The sequence below is a fragment of the Tyto alba genome, unplaced genomic scaffold (genome assembly GCF_018691265.1).
Source record: "Tyto alba isolate M040663 unplaced genomic scaffold, T.alba_DEE_v4.0 Super-Scaffold_2, whole genome shotgun sequence".
In the NCBI taxonomy this organism is placed as follows: Eukaryota; Metazoa; Chordata; class Aves; order Strigiformes; family Tytonidae; genus Tyto; species Tyto alba.
In genome coordinates, this window is record NW_024881282.1 from 79,810,287 (window position 1) to 79,837,458 (window position 27,172).

Consider the following 27,172-nt stretch of genomic DNA (forward strand, 5'->3'; position numbering starts at 1 on the left):
CAGTTTACTTATTAACTTCAGCACACTATGTCATAAATGCAGAGAAGTAGCTTAAGTACAGAGCTACCCTCAAAGTATAAAAGGATCCAGAGCCTTGATTGATGGGGAGCAAGATGGAGAAATACCCTGGTGTCTGCAGGACACTGCTGGGGTCCAGCACAGCCAAAAGGTTCAAGGTAGCTTCTGAAGTCCCATCCAGGGTGTAGAGCATTGGGTGCCACTCAGCACCAAAGCTGGTCCTCTGCAATGTGCAATTCTCTGCTAAAAAGAATAAGAATTGAAGAAGGATGCTTGCTCTTTGTTAACAGTTGGGGATTTATGTAGCTTTGAGATTTCTAAACCTAAGGCTAAGGAAGCACCCAGATCACCTTTCTAGTTACTGAAAGGAACAGGCACTTCCAGAGTTTTATTCATTCTGATACAGAGTATTTCTATCTGCTCCTTATCTAGACAAATGAGAGTTACCTTACAATTCTTGACTGAAGTAAAATCCTTGTCTAATAAATCATATCAGAATATTAAATTTAAAAATAGATAATGGTAAGATTTAAGAGTTTTTCTAATTTACACATCTACTTCAACTTGGCCTAGGATGTTGGTCAGCTCTGAGCTTATTCATTGCTCTCTGTTCTCCCTTTCTCCATCCCCCAAAAATCATACAGACTGACACCCCCAAAAATGTAGTATTTCACCCTGAGAAGAAATGAATATTCTATCTTGGGGAAAAAAAAAAAAAAAAAAAAAGCGCACATTTCTTACTTAAATTTTGAGTAATGTTAAAATTTTCAAAACAAGTATTTTGATTAAATGATATTGTTTAATTAACAATATTCAATATGTTTTACAGAATCACAAACACTTTCACTTTTAATAACTTTGTCTAAGTAACAAAATATCAACTAATATCACCTACATATTCACTAATTTTATTTTCTGGCTTTATGAGTGCCCTGAAGTTACGTGTAATGATCTCATTTATGTGAGAAAAGCAGAGAAAGAGGGTCATTTGACAGCCATCCAAACATATGAAGAGACCTTAGGAAAAGGAAAAGTCAGAAAACAGAAATGACCATTCCAATCCATATCAGTGATTGTTATTGCCAACTTTTTATTACTGTAGATAATTTTCTTTAACTTAATTTTTTAGTACTCACAAACAACTATATAATCTGCTCAGAGGCAGCAAATTCTATCTTCTTACTACCATATCCTATTTCCAAAGTAATATTAATACATGCCAGAGAATTTTTTTATTTTTATTTTTTTTTTTTATACAAGATATTTCTTTTCTTTGAATCACAAGCAATCCATTGTGGAACACATTGAAAAATGCTCCTTCCCAAGGAGCATTCTGTGTGTTCAAAGAAATCTGTCTGAGTATTTTAAATATGTCTTACTCTCTGCTACATATAATGTATTGATAAGATTACAGCCGCTCCCTAGCAACTCACAGATGCCTTCATTCTTGAAATTCATGGCAACAACACAAAGGAAAAAAACACCCTAATAGTTTACTGTAGCTGTTGCTTTTCAGAATCACTTGCCTGATCACTGGCTCCTGTAAAGGTCTCGGATGACAAGTGGCAGGGCAGCTGACATGTTGAAAACCATGACATATCATAGTAGTGATGTGCACATTAGGAAAAAATTTATCAGAGCTTGTGCATTCTTAAGTAATACATTCAGGCTGAATTCCGCAAAATGCTGGGAACACTTATGCCTCAGTTAACATCAGAGAGAGTGTAAGTAGTGCCAGAGTCAATTGGCTCACTTGGGTGCCTACTCAAAGGAAAGCAGATAATAAGGGATACTTTGTAGGATGGAATCATCAGACACTTTTGACTGTTGATAATTAATAAAGTAGTCTAGAGGACTTTAAAATTAGGAAGTAATTTCTGTAATTGTCACTTTGTATTCAAATCTTCATAAAACATGAATTCAGCCATGTACCTCTGCTATTGTACAAACATCAAAAACAGATCTAAAAATCCCCCATTGTTAAGAAAAATGTATTTTAAGGAATTCTATCTTGTTTCACAGTGATAGCAATAGAGTATTAAATAACAAGACCGTGTCATTTATTGGTTTCACAGCAGTTTGAGCTCAGGCTTTTAGCTGAGACAGGATGAGATCCCAAAGATCACAACTCATGATGAGTACAACATGTACAACAAGTGAATCTTTCTTGTAACAGAAGAACAGTAATAGGAAGAAACTGTTTTACATTTCTTATGCATTTCTGGTATATTTTGAGGTGGGCACTTACTTAATTTTTCAAACTCACTTTTAGGAAATTTTGTCCTGCCTCAGCTGTTCTTAATGCAATTTAACACCTACTCACTCTCTCCCCAAAGGTAATTTTAAGTTGTGAGGAACTAGCAGAGTCTTTTTGGTATTTTACTAACCACAGGAGTTGGAAACTGATTAGCTATAATGTTCAGGTTTTGTTGGTTTATATGTGTGTTTCTTTTTTTAAGGAAAATCTTTAATTTGTGCTCAGCTTCTATGAAAACCTTCTGAACACAGGAATCAATAGGACAGATTTTATTAGTGTTAAAGCCAATGGAAAGTTATAAATGAATCAAGAACAGTGCTTCGCTCAAAGATTATTCAGATCATCAAATAGTAATTAAAACTATGGTAATATTAGGCCATCCCTTCCCTTGAGCATGAGCAAGCTTTCTCCATGCAGCCACCTATTCTTAGCGACTTACAGCTGATTTCGCTTGCTGGAAGAAGGAACTCTTCAAAATGCCAGTTTATTGCTAAGGGAGCAGGGGGAGAGTAGCATCTGCAAATAATAAATGAGGCTCCCTGTGTTTTGACAATCTCTTAATTTCCATTTGTATTACAAAGAAAACTTGCAGATGTGTCTTCAAATTTCCCAGCCTGCATTTTAATTTTCCTGACATCTCGACATTGATTAGCAATGTGTAAACTCAACAGAATTTAGTTTGGAGGATTCTATTTTTAATCCCTACAGCTTTGGTATTTGACTGTACATAGACCATTGCACTGGTATACCCGAAATGGGACATACTTTTATAAAAACTGTATTACAAATAGAACTGTTACTGTATTTTTGGAATCTCTGACCAGTCTAAGCCATCTCCCACTTTATTTTAATTCTGGTAAATGGACTCTGACTTCTCAATGAATACCTAAAATGCTCATGTTTCACTGTTCCAACTCCTTCATAAATCTATTCTAAAAGTAATCCTGACCTCACTTCCCTTCACCACATCCCACTCAGACAGCAAAATGGTGTCCTCACTGTAGGGATGAGGCAAAGACACAAATGAAAATAGTGTACAACAGCCAATTTATGCTTAGAAAGAAAGCAAGCATTGCAGAGCACTGGCCTCATACACAGCCCACTCAGCCAAACTTTCCAATAAACTATCTATTTTATTATACTTTACCAAGGACATTTAAAAAAATTAGAGTTGCTTCCTTGCTTTCAGATCTTTCTCCTTCTCTTTAGAGAAACAATGTAACAAAACTGCATTTTTGTGGAAAACTGCTGTTGGAGACTTACCGGAACCACTCATAAAAATGGCCCGAACTCAGAGAAGTTTGAGCAAATATAAAACCAGTAACCCAATGAGGATACAAGAAGCACTTCAACAATTTCAAAACATTTGTTTAAATTTTCATTTCAAGATGACACCAAAATTTAGTTGTATTGGTTTTATATGTATAAAAAGTCTTCCCTAATTTATTTTGTATTAAAAAAAATATGGGTTAGTCTTTTGTTCCATTGAGGAAAACAAAAAGAGACAAAAGGAGAAAAGAAAGGATACAATACTCTTCTGACTTTTGAGATGAGTCATAATGAACCTCACTGGGTGGCACAATTTATTGAATGAATATGAAAGTTTCCTTAATTTCCATGTTCAACTCATTTAAGTATTTGCTTTCTTTATTAGAGCACTGGAGAGTACACCCAGGGCACACAGTGAACAGCTTCACAGTTTTGCAAGTTGTGCCTACAAGCATTCTGGTATTAGTTATGTTTTCCATTTTCAGAGGTGACAAAGGATGGAGACTGTACACCAAAATATTAATATTTTATAGGTCAGGAGTCAGAAGTGTCATAAAATTCGGGGTCAAAATAGTGACAAGCTCATCAGAATCTATAACAATCAGAACATTCACATGAAAGTTCACTGACAAGACCTCCAGAGAGATGTAAACTGAATGTATTTATTTGTGTTGTTATTCTTAAAATTGAACCACCTTTTTTTTTTTAAATCAAGTTCTTGCATTTCTTATTTATATTTTTCTTAATCATAAAACTCTATTACTTCAACATTAACAAGGGTGAACGTAGTGTATTCTGGAATGTGGCCATATATCCCCTAGGTCCATCTGGTAGTTCATCAGAGAATAGCATGAGGTAGAAAACTCTTTGACTTTGACTAAAGCATATGCAAACTGAATCGAAACTGATAAATATAATTTTAGGGAAAAAAAAAGAAAAAAATAAAATAAAAAAGCTGGTAAAATAAGTGCAAAGTTCAGTTCTATGCTTCAGCTTAAATTTTTTAATAAATAATTCCAATTTTATATAAAGCCTTCGTTAATTCAGCCCAGCAACTTCATTGTTTTAAAGAAAGAGCCATATAAATACCATGCTGATCGTAGAGAAAAATAAGAATGAAAACATTAACTGCTAACTTGTCTGTCAAACCACCTTCTGAAGCAGAAATTTCAGACCACCTCTGACAGTAGCGAAAACTCATCCAGATACAAAATTTACATTACATACAAGTAATCTGTTAAAGCCTCCCCTTGCACAGACCTCCCCATACAGTTAAGGAAAAGAACAAGTCAAGCTATACATGACAGCTTCTATAGATAATGTTAGTGGCATGCCTCTATCTGTAGAGCCTCTAGAACATAACACTAGCTTAGCTAAAATCTATAATGAGTCCAACAGAAAATTACACCCAGGTTATAATTTCTTCTAGAAGAAGGAAGCTTTCCTGAACATTCCTGCTGCAGGGCAGTTCAAATCAGAGACCAGTCTCTCTTACAAGTCACTCATCTCAGTTAAACTCCAGAGGCTGATCCAAGGCCTGAAAAGCTAAAAGCATGGACTGGGAATCTGCTGCCAATCTGAGTGCTTCAGCAGACTCACACCATCTGTGCATTAGGCACACAGACCTCGCACTGAGCAATGGATGAAATGTGCTCATGCAGAACCTTGGCTGGGTGTTCAGCAAGAAAGAGCTAATTATTATAAAACAGCATTCAAGAGATAAAATAAATAAAAAAAAAATCTAACAGTTGCTGGTGGACTCATTCTGTGAATGGAACTCATCGCTACATATCAAGTATCCATGTGTAGCTCGCTTTCATTTTGGAGGAAGAAATGGTATTTCTATCTTAGTGTGAATATCATTTAAAGGCCAAGTCACCCTATATGGGTTCACTCTACAGCTCCTGGGACTGTAATAACAGCATGCCTTATGAACATCATGCATGGATTGTTTTTTCAGTGTTGTATCAAAAAGGAAACAGATTCAGAGACTAGTTTTCATTGGAACTGCCTCCCTATCTGCTGTTTCGTTCAATTATGCCATTGCTTGAAAAGGTTACACTGTACAAGATGGCATTTTTTTGCCATAACAGTCATAGTGAAGCTCCAGTGTGCTTGTCATGTCAGAGTTCTTAACACAGATCTACATTCCTAATACAGTGTTTATGTAAAAGAGGATTCTCTTCAATCAGTTTGGAGCAGACAAGCTCGTGCATTGCTTGAAGGCATGTTCTCTACTCAGGTCTTCCTTTCTGGGCGCTGCAGGGATCCCTCCCTCCTCTCTCCTGACCCTAGAGGTATTTTAGGAGCTGGAAATCAGAAGCATACTTGTTGTAGTTTATTAAATTAAAAAAGATGTCAATTAGCTTAGTCATGGGTCTTTGCTGTGAAAGGTCTATGTAAAAATGGAAGTTGAGCATACTTTCATCAAAAGGAGACTACATATTTACTTAATTCTGTAGTTCAGTAGGCACTTCACCTACTTTTTCTGCATGATGAAGTAACTGTAGGTAAAGAATGTGACTTTGAGCTTTGTGTGTTTTTTTGTCTTTGCTAAGACAAAATGTCTACTGATAAATGAAGATAATGAGATCAGATTTATCCTCAATATCTATTTTGCTACATGGATTTTAAAATTCTATTAAGCTGCTCCCTATTCCTTCTTAATTTTTCTAAAAGTCTATTATTTGCTCTGTAGAAACTGCATATCATTCATACCAGAGCAGCTTCATAATGTCTGACAGCAGAGAGTTCACAAGTCAAAGTTACATGAACCTTTTTAAGTTGAAAGGAGAATTATATGACTTATGTTTTTTTTTTTTTTTTTAATTTAAAAACTCAATACTTATAACATCAAAGGCTATATACTAAGCTGTGTCTTTGTTGAGAGACATTTAAAGAAGGACATTGGACATCCTGTACCTCCTTAACAAAGATTTTCCTGTCTATCTTGCCTTCCTGCTTTCAAGTCTAAAGTTGTATATACAAAACCTTCTCATGAACATTCTCTTTGCTCTTCTAGGGAATAAAAATCTGTTAAATCACAGAAAGGACCTAACAACACCCTTTTCAGCTGGGAAACTACAGCAGCAGTAAAATCAAGCTATAGCCTGTTTCTTGTGTAAAAACATTTGTTTTTTTCAAAGTACTTTTCACCTGCTTGAATTGTAAATTTCATGTTGTTAGGCATGATTCTTAGCAAATGTAAATCAATGTAATTCACTGAAGTCAATGGAGATCTGCCAGTTTTCAACCAGCTGAGTATTTTGGCATCTTGAATCCTGACTTCCTGCCTTGTTGAAGCAATTTTTGCATTACTGTAATGAGGATATTTCATTAGTATTAAATCCAAGTTGCAATTCTCCTAGATCTTGCCTAAGCTCCTAATAATGTCCAAAAAAGCAGTATTTAAAAATGTACTTTAAAACTACTTTTGGAAGACTATTTTGAGACCATTCCCAGATGGTAGAAATAACACTTGAAGGACACAAGAAGGAACTACATTTTAAACAAGATTAATCTTACTGATTACAGAACTTACATGTAGATGTTACTAGTATTTGTGTTGATTCATACCACCAAAGTAGTAATTTACCACAGCTAATTCAAAGGAAGAAGTGATCTGGAGCTAAAGCTCTAAATGGAAATATGAAAATCTGAGCTCAATTCTTGGTTGAATCAGGATTCTCTCTGTATGGCAAATATCAATTAGTGAGTAAAGGCACATCTATAAATTAAAAATCATGTTTCCTCTGTCCATACTAAACCTCAACTCTTGCCTGCCTCTCCATGTCCTACACATACTCATTTTGTCTGTTCCTTCTACTCCAGTTATACTGGTTTGCTTGGTTAAGGCTGTGGATAAGTGTAGCCTCAATGTAGAACTCCTAATTTAATGGCATTCAAGCTTTCTTTAACAACTTTGCTTACTACAGGATTTATATTGCTGTCATCACTGTTACTAAGAGAAAAGGTGTGTGAAATATCCATTGACATAAACATATTCATATTTTCAGAAACATAGTCACTACTGAAGTAATTCACTAAAGCAATTCCCAAATATTTTCCCTTTAACACTATGTGGAATATTCAGGAGTATATTATCATGTATCCTCAGTATACAGATATTTCCAAAAGTTATGATTAATGAAAATTGCTGTCCTGGTTCAGACTGGAATACAGTTCATGATTGTTTTGGTAGCTGGAGGAGTGCTGCAGCACACAGAGACCCCAGGGGCTCCCCAGGTCCCAGTGCCCTCACCTGTGTGCGGGGGTGGGGGGAGCACAGCTGGAGGGCTGGGCCCGGATTGGCTGATATTCCATGTCACGTGACACTGTGCTCACTATATAAAGGCAGGAGTGGGCCAGGAAGGGCTCTTAATTCTGGGAGTGTGGCTGTGGTGCCTTTGTGTTTGGGATCGCTGGCTGGGAGTGTGCAGGTGGTAGGCAGCTGTATTGTACGTTAGCCATTTATACTGTCACTGTATTATTCTATTACTGTTATTAAGCTGTTTTATTCTCAACCGCGAGTCTCCCTTTGCCCCTCTGATTCCCTCCCTATTCCCAAGTGGGGGGAGGGTGGGTGAGCAACTGCGTGGCATTTAGCTGCTGACCAGGCTCAAACCATGACAATTGCAATAGTTTACAATGGCTTTATTATATGTGCAAAAGCAAGAGGAAGAGTGGTTAGTCACTAGGACAAGATTGTGATTCCAAGACCCTGTGAGAAATTTGTCAATGAACAAAGAAAAGGAAGTTCTCCTTTGAGTAGAGTCCTCTCCGTAAACATGATTCCATTAAACTGAGTACATGTTGAATGTAAACACCTTAAATACAAAAAATGCTCCCTCTAGATATCTATGTCCACACTGCAGAATAGATCAGGCTTTTACATAGGTACTGATCTCAACAGGCCTGATACTCATCTAACAAGTCCCTCACTTCAGTCTAACAATGTTTAAGATTTAATTTTTTTTTTTTTAATTGTCTTGGAAGTACCTATTACACTTTAAGTTTTACGTTCTCTCTGGTCAAAAGCTCTCCCAGTCCAAAAACAAATTAATTGAGAGTTCAGGCAGTGCTCCTATGCCTCTCCGTGATGGCCAGTAGAGACTATTGTGTAATGTAATTTCCTACATCACAAAGACCCCCAGACATCCAATACGCATAGAAGCACGTATAGCACTGATGAACCCTGAGATATCTTCAACAAGTTATGGAAACACCATAAACTTGCATGGCACAGCAGCTAATTGAAAAGCCCTGATTATTTAGGAACTTATTCACTCCAGCTGAGAACATAGTGATTGTGCTACTTTGAGAGCTATCTTGGTCACTTTAGAGATCTTCATAGAAGGCTCAATTGTATGAAGCAGACACAGATTATAACTTCAGATGAATCAGTGGGATGTCTTTCCCTGAGCCCAGGGAGAGGTTGACCAGGCTGAGAAATGGTTATAATTTGTTAAATATCCTTGGTATGAGCTTTAACCTCATCACTTGATCAAATGAAAATTGATTTTCCCTAGAACAAGAATAGACATTTCTCCTACCAAGAATCCGTCTGACCAAAGTACAGCTTTCTAACCCTACACACTCTGGTACTACAGAAATTCACAGAAAGTCGTGTCTACTATTTTATAATAGGAGCCCTCATCTCCTTCTTTTTGTTATTGGAGGGAGGAGGGGCAGGAAAACCAAACAAATATGTTTATTTTTTGAAGTCTTCCAAAACCATGAAGACTACAGACTTGATCCAAACAATTCTGGAGTTAGACGAAATAATAAGTCACAATCAAAACTTAAAATTCAGTCTGACTGTCAAGTACTTTTGAAGCTTGAGCAACCGATAAGTTCTGTAAATAAAAGTGATAGGCTTTTATAGCCTATAGTTTTTTATAGATAGCATGCTGGTTTTAATGTCTTGTAGTCTCCATATTTCCAAGATTGTGGTTTGTTTCAGAAGAGATCTGACCAAACGTTAATAGACAGCAAGTAGAAAAAAAAAAAAAAAAAAAAAGCTGTAATTCAGAAGTGGGAAAGAGACAATAGACTGTAAACAAGAAGAAAGAAGGAGAGACTGCATGGCTCACTCACACCTCGCAAGGCTTTGCATTCTCCCTTGCAAGCGAGAGAGCTAATTAAAACCTTGTGGTAAGAGAAAGACATCATGCAATTTAGGTCAAACAAATGGCTTTGATACAGGGTGATATTTTAAATGGAAAAAAAAACCCTTTCATGCTTTTAATCCTAGGATTATAAGTACATATTGACCACCTTGCGGATACCCTCTGAGATAACTTATTATTTGCTCGAAGTGTGCAATAGATTTTGGCTTACAAAAAGAAACTTACCTACAGTATTCACAGACTAATGTTTTTTTCTCAGCGTGAATGTCACTGTGGTATATTTTAAGTATAGCTCGTAGCACTACATATTATTATGTTTGCCCAGCAGTTCTGATTATAAAACTGTTTTAGCAGCTTGTAAGTTTGCCAAATATTAACTACATAAACTAACATTTTCCTCAGGGAAAAGAAGAGTGACGGTGTCAATCTCTTGGCTTTTCATTGTATATTTTACTATGTGGTCTTTGCATGGATGTGCCAGGAAAAATGGTTGATACGTTAACTCATTATTTTGCTCAAATTAAAAATCCTCTGTAACTAATTTCCCTTTGAAATACTCTACTGCCCCTGCAGTGTAGATTAAACAGTCAACACATCTATTCAAAGATACACTTTTTACAACTTGGTGTTTAATGAATTTTAGCCTGCAAAGCACCTGCAGAGATTTTATCAGTGAAATCCCTGAGAACCTACATACAGGTGTATTCCAACCCAGACAGCAACGATCCTCAAGAATGTCACACCTCCTCTGCAGCCAAAGCTCAGATGTGCTGTGGTCTCTCAAGTGATCTCTACACCCTTGTGGTCTAAACAGTGGGAGAAAGAGGAGATGAAAACTTAATGAACAACAAAGGACAGGAGATTTGGATATGGAAGTAGAAGATAACAGACTGAAAATGTCAGGCAAAGAACAGAGAGAGGAGACTGAAAGGGGAGGAGAAGTAGAAAAAGCATACAGGAGAGAACTACAGGTCTGGGGCTGAAAACTAGTGATAGAGGGTAAGGTGAGAAGGGGGAAGAAAAATACCTATGGAAGAGATGCAGCAAGAGTACTGTGACAAATTGGCCACACACACCTGGACAGAATGTTTTGGAAATGCTAAGGCAAACTAAAAAGTCCAGAGAGAGGTGCTAAACTGTAAAAACTTGAGGACAGAGATCCTAAAATTAGAGGTAAGAAACCAGTGGAAGGGAGAAATGCTGACTGGCGAGGCAGCAAAGGTAGAAACTGAGACTGAAACATAGAATATGTTGAGGAGAGATGAAAGATAGCCCACACAGCACAGTAGGAATAGGATGTGAAGTCCAATGGTGGATCAGAGGTATGATGCTGAATGAGGAGACAATGGGGAAAAAGACACAGCAAGTACAAAAGAGAACAGATCACACCTAGATCAGATTAATAAAATGGGCCCTCCTTCTTCTTAGCAGGGACTCCTCACCAAGCTTGGAAGGAGAGATATGATTTGCAAGCCTCATTGTTCTCTGTCAGCAGATATGCGTGAAATCCACCTACAAAAATGCCCAGCAGTAGTCCATGATGGGTAAACCTTAGGGTTCTTCAGAAAGCTCAAGTGATAGACATTTCTGTGTTGGTGAGATCCTAAGCTGGAAACCCATGTGCGTATCAATCTGATGTTTTTTGTTAGGATTTCAAAATTTTTTCAGTTTGGTTGGGAGTTTCCAAGACTAAAAGGTGGATCTAAAGCATCTGCCTTAACTTGTGTTGCAATATGAAGCACTCAAATATTAGGAAAAGTTGGAACTTAAATAATCTTTGCAATCTTTATTTATGTTCCTCATGTACATACAGTGATACAGCTCTTCCTTCTATAGGACAGAGGTGATCTCATCTAAACTGAAGCTTCCATAATTTAATCATAGACATCTGAGATTGTCATCTAGCCTTCTCTTTTTGTCAGTAAAGAGAAAATGTCTTCTGGGACAGGATTTATGAGACATATGGATGTCTGGGTAAAAATTCATTAAGGTCAAAGGAATACATTAATATGTAGTGTTAAATCTGAGAAACTTAACGCCTGATTTTTCTGTGTTTCTTAATGGCTTTGAAACACAGCTACTATTTGTTTCAGGAATCATTTGGGGATTGACTTCTGAAAATCAAATCTCATGGCTTCATATTCAGTTCCCCAGTACCAAAAGCTTTTGTTGGTTGATGGAATAACTTCTTTTCCTGATGTATCAGCAAAATTTCCCTTAATTATACAGTCCTACATCAACACAGAGATCCATCAGTTCACAGAAGGAGCCATGGGACTTCTGCAGGGATAGGGAGGGGGAAATGTCTGATCATGTGGTTGCATAATGGATGATGATGTATACACACAAAGTTGTACAGGCAGCACAATCCTGATATTTTCTGAATTGTAACCTTATTTTTCTGCAATCTCAGATATGTTTTTACCTTCTCTGAATGGAATATATAACACAGAAGTTTCTTCTCAATGACAGAAGAATTGTAAATTCTTCCCTGAAATGCACATTGGGTTAAATTGGAACAGCTGAATAAAAGTAGTTTTCATTCTCATCTATGTTTCCTCTAACCAAAAGCTGCCTCATTTCAGGAAATACGTGTCAGAAAAATAGTCTTCCTTGTTAATAGAGAGCAGAATTTTCCACTCTCATGAATTGTTTCTTCCTGGATACGGTATTTGACAAACATAACATAAAAGCTCTTGCTTTGGGTGGAAGTGTTGTAACAATGGTAAGTCTTATGTCTGATACTGCAAAGCTGATTAAATATTAGCAATGAGCAAGTGCTGCAACATCAAGAGAGTAAATGGAAGTATGTTTATGTTATTAATTTCTCTCTTAGTAACAACTGCAGAGTTTAATTCCCCCAAATCTTTTTACTATGCTGGGATGAAATGATCGTAATGCTTAGATGATGCACACTGCCCACTTCACTTTCTAGTTATTGCAGTCTAAGGTGCATTTTCTTACCATAGCAAGTTGGTCCACTCCACTTGCAGTTCGTGCTAATGTTACGAGATCTTCTTGCATCTTATCTACCCATGACTTTATCCTATAGAAACCAAAAAGAAAACAGAGACATCCAATCAGACCACTGGTAAATGGAAATTGCATAAAATTATATAGCACAAGAAAAAGGCAAAAAGTCAGAATATGTTGATAAAATTTAATATAAAATGTACAAGACTTGTCTTTGGTTGCTAAAAAGTAGTAAGTTTGGAATGGACCAAAATATTCAAGCTACACCCTGATTGTGTTCTCTTTCTCTGATTCAAATCTAAGCCACTTGCTTTTTTCTTTCTTTTACTTTTCATCAGGTGGAGTTTGCTGGTGCTTTCCAGGACAGACACTGTCTTCACCACGAGGTACATCACTGTAGCTGCCTCTTGTTGACAGGTACTGAGGTTGGTAGGTTGGTTCTAAATGTGATAGAGCCTAACTTACCTTCTTTTTTTCCTTTTTTTTTTTTTTTTTCATAGATCCTCTACCCAGCCTTGATGGCCTAATTCTTCTCATAGTTTTCTGTGGTGGCCACCAAACAAAGCCAGCTGTAAACCAAGCATGCCATTGTATCTATATACTAGCTTTCACAAAGATCACCACAACAAGCTGGTACACTGCCTGCCAGGACAACCGGCCTGATCTGCAGCTCACTCCCAGCAGTAGTCCCTCTCCCAACAGATAGTACAAGAAGAGAAAAACAGCAACTGGGAACAGGCTGACAAACCAGAATAAATGTTCTGGCCTGTAGACCCTCTCCAGATACTCCAAAGAAGCAGCAGCGGGACAGGCAGCAGTGGGCATAGGTGGCACAAGCTGTTTTGGCAACACACGCCTGCTCCTCAATGCTGTTTTTCACCAGGGAATATGCAGCAATTTGTTACTGTGCATGCTTAGCTCCCTGAGCCTAGTAAACCTGACTCTTTGGAAGAGCAATGGATCCAATACAGTTTTTATGGTTCTGTGCCATGACACATTTTGTAGTAGGAAAGGAGCCTCACATTTATTCCAGTGAGGTCCACGTTCAGAAGGTTATGTTACTTGCCTAGCCAAAAAGTTTGATCTCCAACTCATCTATTATATCATCCCTGTCATTATCACAGCTCGCTGCTCTGAAACGTGGAACAGATAAATATATTTATCCTACGCACTTTCTAGCCTTAATCTGATACCCAAGAAATGACTGTTTGGATTATTCATGCAAATAGGAAAGACAGGAGAAAGCAAGACTCCATATTTGCTGCATTATGGAAAATTTGGAAGACTAAGAAAAAACATGAAGGACTGATTTTACAGCTCTTTTCCACGGTCATTAATACATATTTTTGTTGAACCACAATCAATATCTTAAAAGGGCACAATCTGTATTATGGAGTTGCAACTTGTCTACTTTTATTAAAGGATCATTCATCATGCTTTAGAAGTGATTACTCATCCAAGCACAAAAGACTTAGGGCTTTGATATCTAACATGAAGGACCTTCTGGCAGCCCAAAATAATATGTGCTAAGGTAGGAATGGAAACTACCTAGCCAGGAAGTTACTGAGCTTTACAGAAGTGCCAAATCTAAGATAAATCCCTCTTCTCAATCAATAATGGGTCACTCTGTAATCAGTACACTGTCTCTCATGAATCTTATTTGAATCCTATTTCCCACAATCAGTATACTCTGACAAAGCAAACAAGAACTTTTTGAAGGTTTAGTCCAAAGTGTGTTTGACATCTTCACAAAAAATCTGTAGCAGAAATTGAATTAACGAGTTGTCACCACAGTTTCTCATTAACCATAGCTTCTGCCCATGATACTACTGTTTTCATCCTCCCGCCAGCACCTAGCCTGGCTTATTTGACACTCTTATCTCTTGTGCAATATCCTTTATTTTCTGTTGTATCATATCTTTATTTTTCCCTTTCAAATCTTTGGATAAAAACAGTTATTTCATTCTCTCTGTACAGCACTTCCATTATTTCCTCACTGGGTGTTTCAGACATACAAAAATTACATCTTAAAACACCTTGATTTTTTTTTTTTTTTTAAAAAAAAAGGTAATTAAAATGTTTTAGACTGAAATTATTTCAGTACTCTTATTCACCACTGATCAATTTTAATTGATCTAGTTCCCAGGGGCTAGAAGGTTTCAGCAGATGACTGCCTACTTTTTAAAATCTTCTCAATGCACTCAACAAAAACTGACTTCTTGTCCAGATGGCAGAATGCTGAGTTATAACTCCAAAATTTTGGGAAGAAGACTATACTGATTGAATGAGTATGTATGCCAAATCAATAATGCAAGAGGAGACCTTATTACACAGGTTATGATTATCTATTATTATTGTTAATTACTATTAACAACTTTTTTATCTTGCAGATATTTTTTCTAATTTGGGCCAAGCTTTAAAAAAATCTTTTAAAAGACTGTAAAGTCAATGTTTCTAAATAAAATAGTTCTAAAGTCTTGACATGAGGAGCTCCACTGTATAAACTACTCACCAGATTCGCCATGAGGAAAAGGATGAGCAGAAAATTGTAGAAGTTGTAAAAAAAAGTGTAGCATGAAATGTAAAAAATGCTTACAGGGACAAACCCTTTGGGACTTAAAAAGGCCTGATGCGTACTAGAACAGTTGTTAAGATTTCAGTCATCTCCCAGATGATCAGTAATAAAGTGCTAATAAATTAGTAAGAGTAAACCTCTTCACTAGCAATAGAGCCTTTTAATGGGAAACTATAGGAGTGCATATTGGAAGAAGGGCTTGAGTAAGTGTCTTACTGATATGTCATTTCCAGAGGTACTCGCCACATATTGTGGCATTAGAAGAGGATTTACCTCAAAAAGGGTCTACCTCTTAACTTGGTACATCCCCACTCTCCTCATAAATCCTCAGAAAGTCAGAGAGTGGTAGCAGAATGAGTAAAAAGACTGAAGGCTCCATGAGTTTGTCCTCCAGTGCCCCACCAGAACTATCTGTTGCAGGGCTTAATTTCTCATTAAATACTTCCAAAACAAAGCATGCTAAGGGAAAGACCTCAGATGGACATGGTTTTTTAACAGATTTTTCTTGACACTTCTTACCCTTTGTGTGATTTGACCAATCTTCAGGCTATTTTGCTGTTCTTCAGTGAATGTTTGCTGCACCTTTTGAGTCACTTTGCTACCTGTCTCCATGACAAACAACAAGTAGACACTTTCAGGTTAGTGTTGATGCTTTCCATGGAGGTTCAACAGAGGCTAATAGGTGCAACAGATCAACAGAGTCATGGTGTATATTTGCTTTCGCCTTTTGCACTGTATCACCAAGATCGTTCTCACTGCCTTATTTCTTTATTCTTTCACGTCCTACATCCCTAACATGGCCACTTGAAAGTGATATATGTTGGGATTTAAGGGCTAATTACATTGTCATTGACTATTATAACTGATTCCATTGTTGTTTTAATGCTCCCAAACCTTCCCTTCTATACTTTGCATTCTGAAATCTGATGTAAAATAAATTAACTTCCTGGTTTAGATCTCCACAAATCCCCCATATTATATAAACATTTAGTTCTGTATAGAAATCAGTTTGTTAAAAATCACCTTTTATGGTGTATTATGTTTACCATGGCTTTAAGCCCATCGTGTTTCTGTGAGAACAGTACCAACTCATAAGCACAAATACAAACAAAACCAAAAAAAAGCTATCATCTATTTTTGAGTAGTTTCTATTTTTTCAATGTGAAAGAATGAGGTATATAAAAAACTGAAATCCATTACTCAAAAGTGTTCTCTCAAAAGCATTTTCAAAAGCATAAAATAAATAATTGAACACACTGCCATTTTTTTATGATCCATTTCAGTTATAAAAATTCTAGAGTTTTTTTTAAGAGGAGTCGATAGAAAAAAATCAGGGAGGAATGATTTTTAAATTGACATTTTTCATTTCCTACTGCTTTGTATTTTTACTGGATATAATCATCTGTGCTAAAAGGAAACTGGAATAATGAGAACATACATTAGTCAGTTAAACTTGAAATTTTGGAGGAAGTTACCTTTAAAAACATGGATCACTTATTACTACTATTACTTGTAAATGAAATACGGATCATTTTCTTCTTTCATTTGCAAAAATATTCTTGATTTTTCAATAAATACTTCTTATAAATTGTCTCAAATTCCTGCCTCCACACAATTAGCCCACATCTTGCCTTTTGAAGTTAGTCTTCCAGACCAGTTTTTGTTTTCCTTTTTTGTTTTAATTTGCAATTGAACTAGGCTTCTGCTTCAGTCAGTGGAAAAAGGCATCTCCAGAGCTGACCCATTCCATCCTCAGCCAGGTGAGCTGAACTACCTATCTCCTATATTGCTTCCAGTGGAGCCCTAGACAACTTTGGCTCCTAGTTCAGGTTCTCCAGCGTAACTAGGCTACCAGCTTGACTTTTAGGCAGGTTAGGGTAGACAGCATCAGTTTCTAAACTGGAATAGGAAGAAGTCCAACTTCATTCTAATTTAATGGCAATTTCTCTCCTCAGCTGTAAATAAAATATAAATAATGACATTTCTTTTTACCTTAAAAGTTTATTTTCTTCCATATTCATCTTAGCCTATTAGACCTTCTGTAGTGGAAACTATCCTTTTCTTACTTGCCTGTACAACAGTTAATGCAGCAGGGTCCAACATAATAACAAGTAATAACTTCAGAAAGGTTTTTCTAGATTACTATCAAAAGTACAGATGATAAAATGGCATTCCACAACTCTGAAGAAGCTCAATATAATTACTCTTGCCTTTCCAAAAGAATTTAAATAACATAATTAGTAGTATTTATAAAATCTAAAGTCAGTATTTCTGCACCTCAATTCTCTCATCTTGACACCAGACAAAAGTGTGTATTTGAGACAATTCATGCTTCTCATAGACTGCTTTCCAGAAACAGACACAATCACACCCTTTAGCTTTCATGGGAAAATTTGGCAGAATGTTTAAAATACAACTTTTTTTTTTTTTTCATTTAAGGAATCACATTATCTCTTATTAAAAAAAAAAAAAATAATGTGCCTTTAAAAAAAATGAAGCAAGAGCCTTTAGGCTCTGAAATGCTTGCCTGGTGCTCCTTTTAACTGAAGCCCACAGTACAATATCTGTCTGACAGCTGCTCATGGTCAGAGTTTATTTAACAATTGGAAAGCTGTCACAGCAAACATGAGCTCCCATGACTTAAAGAAGCAGCAGTCATTTTCTTCTGCAAAGGGCACCAACAGAAAGCCTGTACAAAAGGTTAGTTTGTTCCTATCATTATTAGTTTGGCAGGAACATTGCAATGGATGTTCCACTGAAAGGTGATTACATTTTGCGGTACAATTGATTTTAACCCCCTTCTTCCACACACAGGTTTCCCCCCAGATCAAGCAATGAGTAGACAAAAGGAGTGCACACATGCATTTCCAGAGCAACTTCTAAGTCATTTGAATGATGAAGGGAACTGTCTGATTAAAGACAGACAGACACGGGTCATTTACTGTGGAATTAGAAGGTACAACCCTGCTGCTGTCGCCTGGGCTGTGATCAGATTGATGAAGAAACAGTCAGAACAGTACAGAGCCATCCATCCACATTACACTATTAACCAACCTAGCATAAGAGCTATTTGGACAACACAGAAAGCTTTTTTTTTTTTTTTCTCATGTTTCTCCTTTATCTTTTTTCTTTTTTTTTTTTTTTTTTTTTTTTAACTAAGATAATTATATTTCCTGAAGTCAGAGAATTTTCACAGGTACAGCCTTAGCCACGCTCCAAATAGAACTTAATATAGCAGGTGTTAGTCTAAGAAATCTTCCTTTTAACTTCATTAAAACCTATTTTTATGTGAAACCTGTAGACCAAACTATACTTGCAGAATCGAGCACTGCTCAATTACAAAGGTAAAAGAAACCAAGAGATCTACATGTAGGACAGCCTAGCTATAACCTTTTTCTTGATTAAACTAATGCAATTTTTTCCTGCTGACCTCAAGGAAAGTAGATTCATGTAATTACATACGATATTTTTGTAGACCACTGACACTAATTTAAGGTTCATTAGCTGACCTCTGCTTGCATAATGTTTTATAATCTAAAGAGGCAGGTGTAGAACTTAACTCTGCCACTTGAAGTCATTTGGTATTGGAGATCCATATCCAGCTCTGCTCAGATAAGATTACATTTTGCTCAAATTTCTGATTAGTTATTGCATACAAAAATAACAACAATTAATGTAATGAAAGCTGTAAGTAGCAAGAGGAAGAAGTGTTTTCAAAATAGGTCAATATTTCTTAGATTATCAAAAAGGAAAAAAATACATAACACATTGTTCCTAATTCAATATAAAAGTGGTGTTTGAAAAACGAAGATAAATGAAATTAGATGCAGAAACAGTGAAAGAGCAAGGCTTGCTATATTTTTGCAAGCTAATCTCACTCTATTTTCTTGCTCAGAAAGCCCTTCACTTTCAGGATGAGATGCTTTTTAGAAGATTTGTTGTCAATGAAAGAGAGAGAAAGGTTAATAAAATAATAGTATTCCTTTATTATTACAAAATATTGTTTATTTAGTATAAAATAATATATTATTAAATATAAATAAAATATTTATATCACAAAATAGTATTAAAATAAAATTAATATAAAATAACTATCATAAAAGCAGGATTCTCAACCATTCTTTGTCCCGCTTAGGCAACACTAAAGGGCAAACAGAAACTGTTATCGTAATTTATAGAAGTCTTGTGAAATAAGAACATATGCTACAATGGAATTACTAACTTTCTACACCGAAATTACCCGTGTTGCTGCATTTATACCTCCTACTGCAAAACTACAGAATTTTAATACCACTATATATTTTGATGACCTATTAAGCTGACAGTACTCATATTTCAGGTATGTGGGCAGATGGATAGATTTATAGAGAACCAGACTTTGGAAGGAGTAATAAAAGCAGGTTTTGTGAAATACTGAACAAATTATCATAGTGTGTTAAAATCCCATTGATTCTATACCAAGGAAAGAAAAGTGTTGGATATGGAGAGACTGATGCAAAGATCACTAAAATCCCATAGTTATCAGATCAAGCTCTTGAATCTCCACTGCATAGCTAGAAAATTAATAAAATAGGGTTATATAATTTAGGTGTGATATAAAAGCAAATTAAGGCAAAGTAGTCCGTATAAGCATTTGTGAATTCTCCAGATCTTCTTAAAGGATTTGTAACAGTCCAATTAGATGCCACAGAGTGGAAGAGATTTAAATTCATCATCTAGGGACATGTTCACTCAGTTCTATATTGCCTGCAGTTACAAACCCCTCAGGGTTGTGTACAGCCCTCTAATATTCCTTTTTCTGTTGTTTAGAAATTTGCTAATGGACTATGTGAAGGTATGACAGCTTACAACTATAATATAAATATTACACATACAAAGAGCAATTTGCAAGGAAGTTAAGGATTCGGAAATTTGAGTGAAAAGGGGCATGTGCTGCAAGTCTTGGGAGATCCCACTTTATTCCAATGTGATAATGATATAGGCATGCATATCCACTGCCAGCTATCCGTTGAAAAATATAACACACAATTTTTTATAAATGTTTGGAAGAACTTTTGTGTAATAAAAGCAAAGCACAGACTAATTCATGACATTTTGCTATCGCACTGAGGAAAATAGGGAAGCTATGCTATCTCTGCATGCAAATGGATGCACAAAATGCATCATCTACTCCACAGGCAAAGATATTTCCTCTGTTGGCAAGAAGAAGAAAAAAATAGTACTTTGTTTCTTTTCCCAAATGTGACAAGCTGCTGGCCATGTTGTCTGCAAGGACTTTCCAGATATAAAGTAGCCACAAGAGCCAAGGCCAAAGGGACCCTCTTGCTCTTTCCTGTTTTCAAAATGTAAAATCCTTGCTTGGAATTATTATTTTACATTTTTCAAATTGAAACATTTGAGGAGTAAGACATCATTTCTGTGTCATATCTGTCATTCTGTAGAAAGGGTCAGTGTAGACAGAAGACTCTTCAGGATATACTTGTTTTTTGGTAGCAGATATTTTATTGTTTAGACTTGGGATTTTTAAGGTCTTACTTCATATGTTTCTTTAAGCCATCCAGTCACAGAAGCTATTACAATTTTCCAATTTTTTTCCCAACACTCCTCTATATAAACACAGTTCCTCCCCGTCATAGCCTTCACAGAACAAGCACATGGGAGCACTCACTAATGACTGCTCTGCCAACTGCTCTTTCAAGGAATCCCCCTGTACCACAGACATATGGGGAACTAGGAAACCCATGATGCAAAACTAATACAGCTCCCTGATTCGGCCAGCAGCTCAGGAGATTTAAGTTCTACCACTGACTTCCAGGACAAAGTTATTGGCAAGTCAATGGCTCATGGCAAGTGAAGGGCACATCTGTCACACCCCAGTGACTGCCCAGGTCCTAACAAATGGTTTGCTTCTTGAGTCGCAGTGGCAGGTTCTAGGATGGAAAAGGTCAATTGTGGACGGCACTACAAACTGCTCAGTGTTTGCCCCACTGCCTAGAAAAGCCAAAATCTTCTTCTATCCTCGCCCAGAACTTCTGGGCCCAACTAACCCCTTCACTCCAACATCTCTTTTGTAGCCATGAAGCACGGCTTGAATGGCCATTATTCTCTCACCTTTCAACAAAACCTTGTCTCAATATCTCATCAGAAGTCTAAAAGGATGGATCTGGGTATAGCACTCTCTGAGCCAGAGGCTGGACCCACTTACTGCAGCTCACTCCCATTGAAATACCCTCTCCTCATGTTTCAGTTCAGTTCTTCATCTATAACTGCACTTTGCACTTTAACAAGTGTGTGGTAGATTCTCCAAAGCATCCCGATGATAAACAGGAGTGACCAAGTAATTCCTTAAATATGGTGTTCACTTTCAAGAGCTAGGATCAGGGCATGGTCATATTATTTTATAAACTTGTTCAGTATAAACGAAATGGCTGACAGGTGTTTAGCCACACATGTTCATAATTACAGCTTCCGCTTCACAAATATTTCCCTTCACTTTGCCAAAAGTGTTCTTTTGGAGCCTAAAGCTTCCTAGCAAATAGCATGAAAAATATCCTCTAATGGAAATTACTGTTGCACAAAATATCATTTAATAATTTAAGCTCAATGTTTAATGTAAGACTGACATAGAATCAGCTGCAAAATTACTATAAGCTGTAAAAAGAACATAAAAATTATTATGTTTTAATTATCAAAGATTATAGTGTTAAAACAGTTTAACAGAGAAGACAACAAATTTTCAGCTCAAATGTCTGTCAGTAGTCTTCAGATGTGTTTCATTAGTCTTTTACAATCACATATACATCTAGTACCATTTATTGCTTAACACTGAAAAAACAATCAAACACTCAAAATCTAGTTCTCATTTCTGTGACTGAGAAATATAAATTCAAAATGAAGAATCCCTGATCTGTTTCTAATCTGTACTAGATTAAATGCAATCATTTTGTTTCAAATTGCAGTGGTTTAACATACAGCCTAGCATATAGATCTCACGGAGGAGCAGCCACTGGAGAGACTTGGGTGTTTACCCCACTGGAATTCCCCAGAATATCACTAAAATACTTCTCATCCTCTCTTTCCCTCACCTCTGAAAACTAGTATTTATAGAGTGTCCAATGCAATCTGGATGAAGCTCATTACTCTGGTACAAACACAGATACTCTACTAAAATCAGACATTCATTCAGTTGGTAAAAAGGAGACTGAAACCAAATCTCACATATATCACTGCAGTTATTCCAGTACTGTAACAATGAAACCTGGATTAGAAACTGGTTCCTATGCAAAGTGGCATGTAAATGCTGCTATTTTTTGGATGTTTTTATATTATATGGTAATTCTGTTAATAGTATAATGCCTTTGGAGAATAAAAAAGCATGTCTTAAAGAAATGATTGAAAAATAAATGTCAGTGTAATGGAACTTTACAAAGTGCTTAACTGCACAATTTTGCTAAGGCATTTCAGGCAAAAATTGATTTTATCAGTTATGTTTAACATATCACACTCATACGTTAACCATAATTTATATTGAAATTACTTTTTACAAAACTAATAAGCATTACATTTTAGCCTCAGAAAAAAAGTATAAGGAAATTAGAATATGGCATATTGTCTACCAGTAAAGAAGATTAAAGGAAAAAAGGAGTTTCATATAAACTAGGAACATATTCAGAAACTTACTTGTTCACATTCATCCACACATATGTGCACCAATTCAATTCAGTGACTATTTCATGTGAGCCACCCAACTTGTGCCGTTACCATTCAGTACCTTGCTTTCTGACACCTAGAATTCAGAAGCTAACACATATGGACTGGACTTGTGTGCTCTCCAAACTGAATAAACTATACAGACCACCACAATAAGGTACATACATTTTATCTCCTTAAAGCATGCAATTCATTTGATATGATGTTTGCTGTAGGACATTTCCCTTTTTTCACTATATACAAGAATAAAGCAGAGTACCTAGGTATGTGTGAAAATAGAGACTACATAATATCTATATAGCACAGCAGAATAATATACCTGTACCATGAGATGGTATGATCACATTGAATTCAAAGCCTGCCTCAGCCTGACAAAGAAATACAGGATCAGACCTTAGAAAAAAAAAAAAAAAAACTAACGTAACACAAAATATATAGTAATTCAGATAAAAAATAAACTTTACAGAGTAACTTTTTTGGGTTAAGCTATGCAGCATTGAATGTATATATTTAACAGGAATGCCAAGATAAGTTTTCAGAGAAATGACCATGTGTCCATCTCATTTTGAACCCACCTACATTCCTGAGGAAGTGAATAGCAAAATTTCACTTGAATTTAGCCCCACATGGATACATTCTTAAATCAGTGTAGTTCAGGGAACTGAGATATAAAACAGCATCCATATTAAAAATCAGGGGGGTTAAATTTTTTTTTATTACTTCTGTTAGTGAGAAAAATGGGTATTAAAGCACTTCACCTCTCATAGAGATATTAGGTAAGTGCAGCTAAGGAAATTACATTGCATCAGCAGGGAGCTCAGTTGGTCACTTCTTTGTATTTATCTGATTGTCTGATGTGGGTTTTGGTTATAGCAGCAGAAATCCAGCATGCGGGACTGACACTAGCACCAGCAAATCATTGAAGTACCCTGTGCCAGAGGTTTTGCATCAGAGAGGTACATGAGCAGGTGAGTAATTCCACCTATGCAAGTGGCACTAATCATATAATTTAAGTACACAGCTGAACTGGGAGTCTGCACTCAGATTGTGTACAGCAAGTCTACCTTTTCTGGGTTTGCCACTTGCCTAAATGTAAAAGTTAAATGTAAAAATAGAGGGATGTTTAAAAATAAGCAGGTGGTTTTGCACTCTGGAAAATATGGCTTGATTGAATAGGGAGAATCTTCCTTATAACTTCATAGGAAAAAAAATAATATTAATAATAAATAATTTTAATAATTATAATATGTGTTATGTATAATGGTCATTTCGTATGAAACTCATTTTTAAAATATTCTATGATCATTTAAGCACTGAAAAAATAAAAAAGGTAGGCAAAAAAAGTGTAGGGCTGTTTTACACAACCACGAATTGTTCACTACCAAACTTCAAATTTTATAACCTCCTTTCAAATGCGTTTTTTTGTGATGTTGATCCCTCTTGTTTAATAATAGCAAGGATTCATAAATAAAACATCTATTACACCAGATAGCAGAATGCCACCTTCTGATAAACCCATGTAGTCTAAGAAAAAATATTCCTGACTCCAACTACATTCCATCAATGTAATGCTACTCTTCTGATTTATGGTAGTTTTTTCAAATTATTATATACTTAAGAAATGTTTGTTATACAGTGTACTCCAAAAAATATTACTTGAAAGCTACATATTCAAATTAATCAGCTGCTTCATTTGCAAATATATTCTTCCTTTCAAAGCCTGACTTCCAATGTGCAAAGCTGTCACCTCCCTAATGTGCCACTGCTGTGGCATGTGTAGTAATAGCATTTATAGTAATGAAGAGCCATTTTTTTGGAAATACCTAAATAGACTCCATCTTCTGAAAATTAAGCATTATCTGCATTTAGTGCTACCATTTAAAACAAAAAGTAAAATATCATGACAAAGAACACAGAAGATGCAAAGCAGAGATTATTCTACAAGAAAAGACTAGCACAGAATATTAAGTTTCCATAGAAATTAACATCAAAATTAGCATAGCCATGCTGTCTTTAAATACTTCCCATTTCACAAAGTCGAACTGAATTACATTGAGCTCTTGCTAAAGGCGCAGCTGGCAAGTTGTGGTTCCTGGGATGCAAACGCATATTAATGGCTATTTGGAAAGGATAATAGTATATGAGAAAATAACCAATGCATTCATTTCCTCCTGTTCAAGGGGTTATCAGTCTGTTCCCACACACACTGCAGTTTTCTGTCTTGAAAACAGTTTTGAAAAGTGTCCATTACAATATGAGTTCCAAATCCATTAACTTTTTGTACATTAGCAAGCCCAGGGGAGGTCATGACTCCTGATCACAGGATCAGGACAGTGTCTGCACAAGCTGGTACAGGTGGATCTTAGATATATTAAAATCATGACTAATTTTCTCCAGGGTGTTAAACAGACCAGCTTTATATCAGAAGTGCTGGCATACTGTAATCTATCAGGAAAAAATCAGTGCCATTTACTTGTAAAGAACCAGTAGCCACCAAAACTATATTTCAGTCTTCCACTTTACAAAATTAACCTTTTGAAATGGCTAGTGTCAGGCTTCACAGGTCAGTTCAGTCATGAGCAGCTGTGCAGGTCTTATATTTCTGTTGTAAACATCCAATATGATATATAGTGTTTTTCTTAAATCTGCAGAAATTGGAGATTGAAGGGTAATGCTAAATGTAATTATTGGAGTGATATGAAAGTCTCGGCTTCATTCCTTAAAAGAAGAAGAACTCTTACAGATAGCTCACAAATTACTTACATAAACCTTAGAAAAATAGAAGTATGTGCTCATGACATTTGGGCTTCACTTTTAAAAGCCTGTTTGATGAGACTGCAAGCGTTTGCTTCAGAAAGCTCAGGCACAGAAATGGTTTCCAACTGCACACAGGGGGCAAAGGGCTGTAAGGGTCAGTTCACAGTAAAGTTGAACAAGAATGACGTTAAGTGTAATTCAGCTTTAAAACAAAGAGGGTTCCCTCTCCTTTCTCAGGCTGGGGTAAATGCTCTAAGGTCAGAAGGCCACAATGCTTGTCAGTGCGTTCAGTGCACATTAAAAAGACAAGCTATTAGGGAAGAGTCTCTGACATTTACTTGGGAGCCAACCCGCCCCTCTTCCACATGTCCCCTTCCCCAGTTTCAACACATTCTCTAATTAAGCATCAATACAATGCAATATAATTGATGTAGTAGTCATTACCAGGAATTACTCATTCTCCTATCAAATCAGAGTGTACAGAAAGAGCTGTGTTTGAAATGGGTGAATTTAATTGTCTGATGGTCCCCAAGAGGGATGTACAAATAGATCAAGACATCACACACGCACAACTGATCTCAGCTCTGACACAAGCTTTTTGTCACTCCCTCATCCATCTTTGCTTACTAGGGTTAATGGTGGCTGGAGTCAACACCGGACAATTTAATAAATAAGAGCATTGGATGTGTTTCAAATGAAGCATATCAGAACGCAGGATTTAGTGACATTTTGATTAAAGGTCCATATACAGCGAAGGCTTTTTATGAGGCAGCTGCTTAAAAGACAATCTATTTGAGTAAAAACAGAGCAGGGTAGCTGGTATCCCTTGGCAATTTACTGTGAAACATTTGTTTGCTTCACAACGATCTGATTCACAAGCATTGCACTTGCATGGTTGGTTGATTAAATCAGTATCTCTAGCAGTCATTACAGTGAGCAAAGAAAAAAAAAAAAGTCAATTGCTGAAGTAATGCCCCTCTGTGTTATGCAAAATAAATAAATCACAGGAGTCAATTCCATTTCCTTTTCCAGTACCTCATTCTCTGTTTCCATTTCCCAGTACAAGGTCCTGGATCTTTAAGTTACAGAGTCATAAATAGTATTTAATTAAAAAAAGTGTTAATTCAGAGCAGTGGTGATAGCTGTTCTGAAGGGAGTGCACTACCAACAGATTAATAAACAATTGCAGATTCACTGATATTGATCTAGGAAGGACTGATTTAAAAAAAAAAAAAAAATAATAAAAAAAAATAATAAAAAAAAGGAAAAAGACACGTATCCAAATAGAAACAACAGTAATCTGAATCTGATCATGCAAAAAAAAACCACAAGACACTCTCCACTTCGGGCTGTCTCTCCCTATGCTCTGATCTGCACTGTGACAAATAAAGACATGCCTTCATTCCAACCTGGGGTATAAGAAGTAACTAAAGAGTATCTAAAAGATACAGATACAAAGTATTCAGAAAAGAGGAAAATAAGAAG

The 27,172-nt window shown here is 36.3% G+C and overlaps 1 protein-coding gene across 12 annotated transcripts in view; it reads right to left on the reverse strand.

Moving 5' to 3' along the window:
* Nucleotides 1–27,172, reverse strand: part of CACNA2D1 (calcium voltage-gated channel auxiliary subunit alpha2delta 1) — a 425,853-nt gene that overhangs the window by 355,824 nt on the left and 42,857 nt on the right. For all 12 annotated transcript variants that reach the window (XM_032985225.2, XM_032985224.2, XM_032985221.2 and 9 more), the window contains exon 2: nt 12,637–12,718. In XM_032985225.2, coding sequence (XP_032841116.1) covers nt 12,637–12,718 — 82 coding nt within the window. The remainder of the gene's footprint in view (nt 1–12,636; nt 12,719–27,172) is intronic.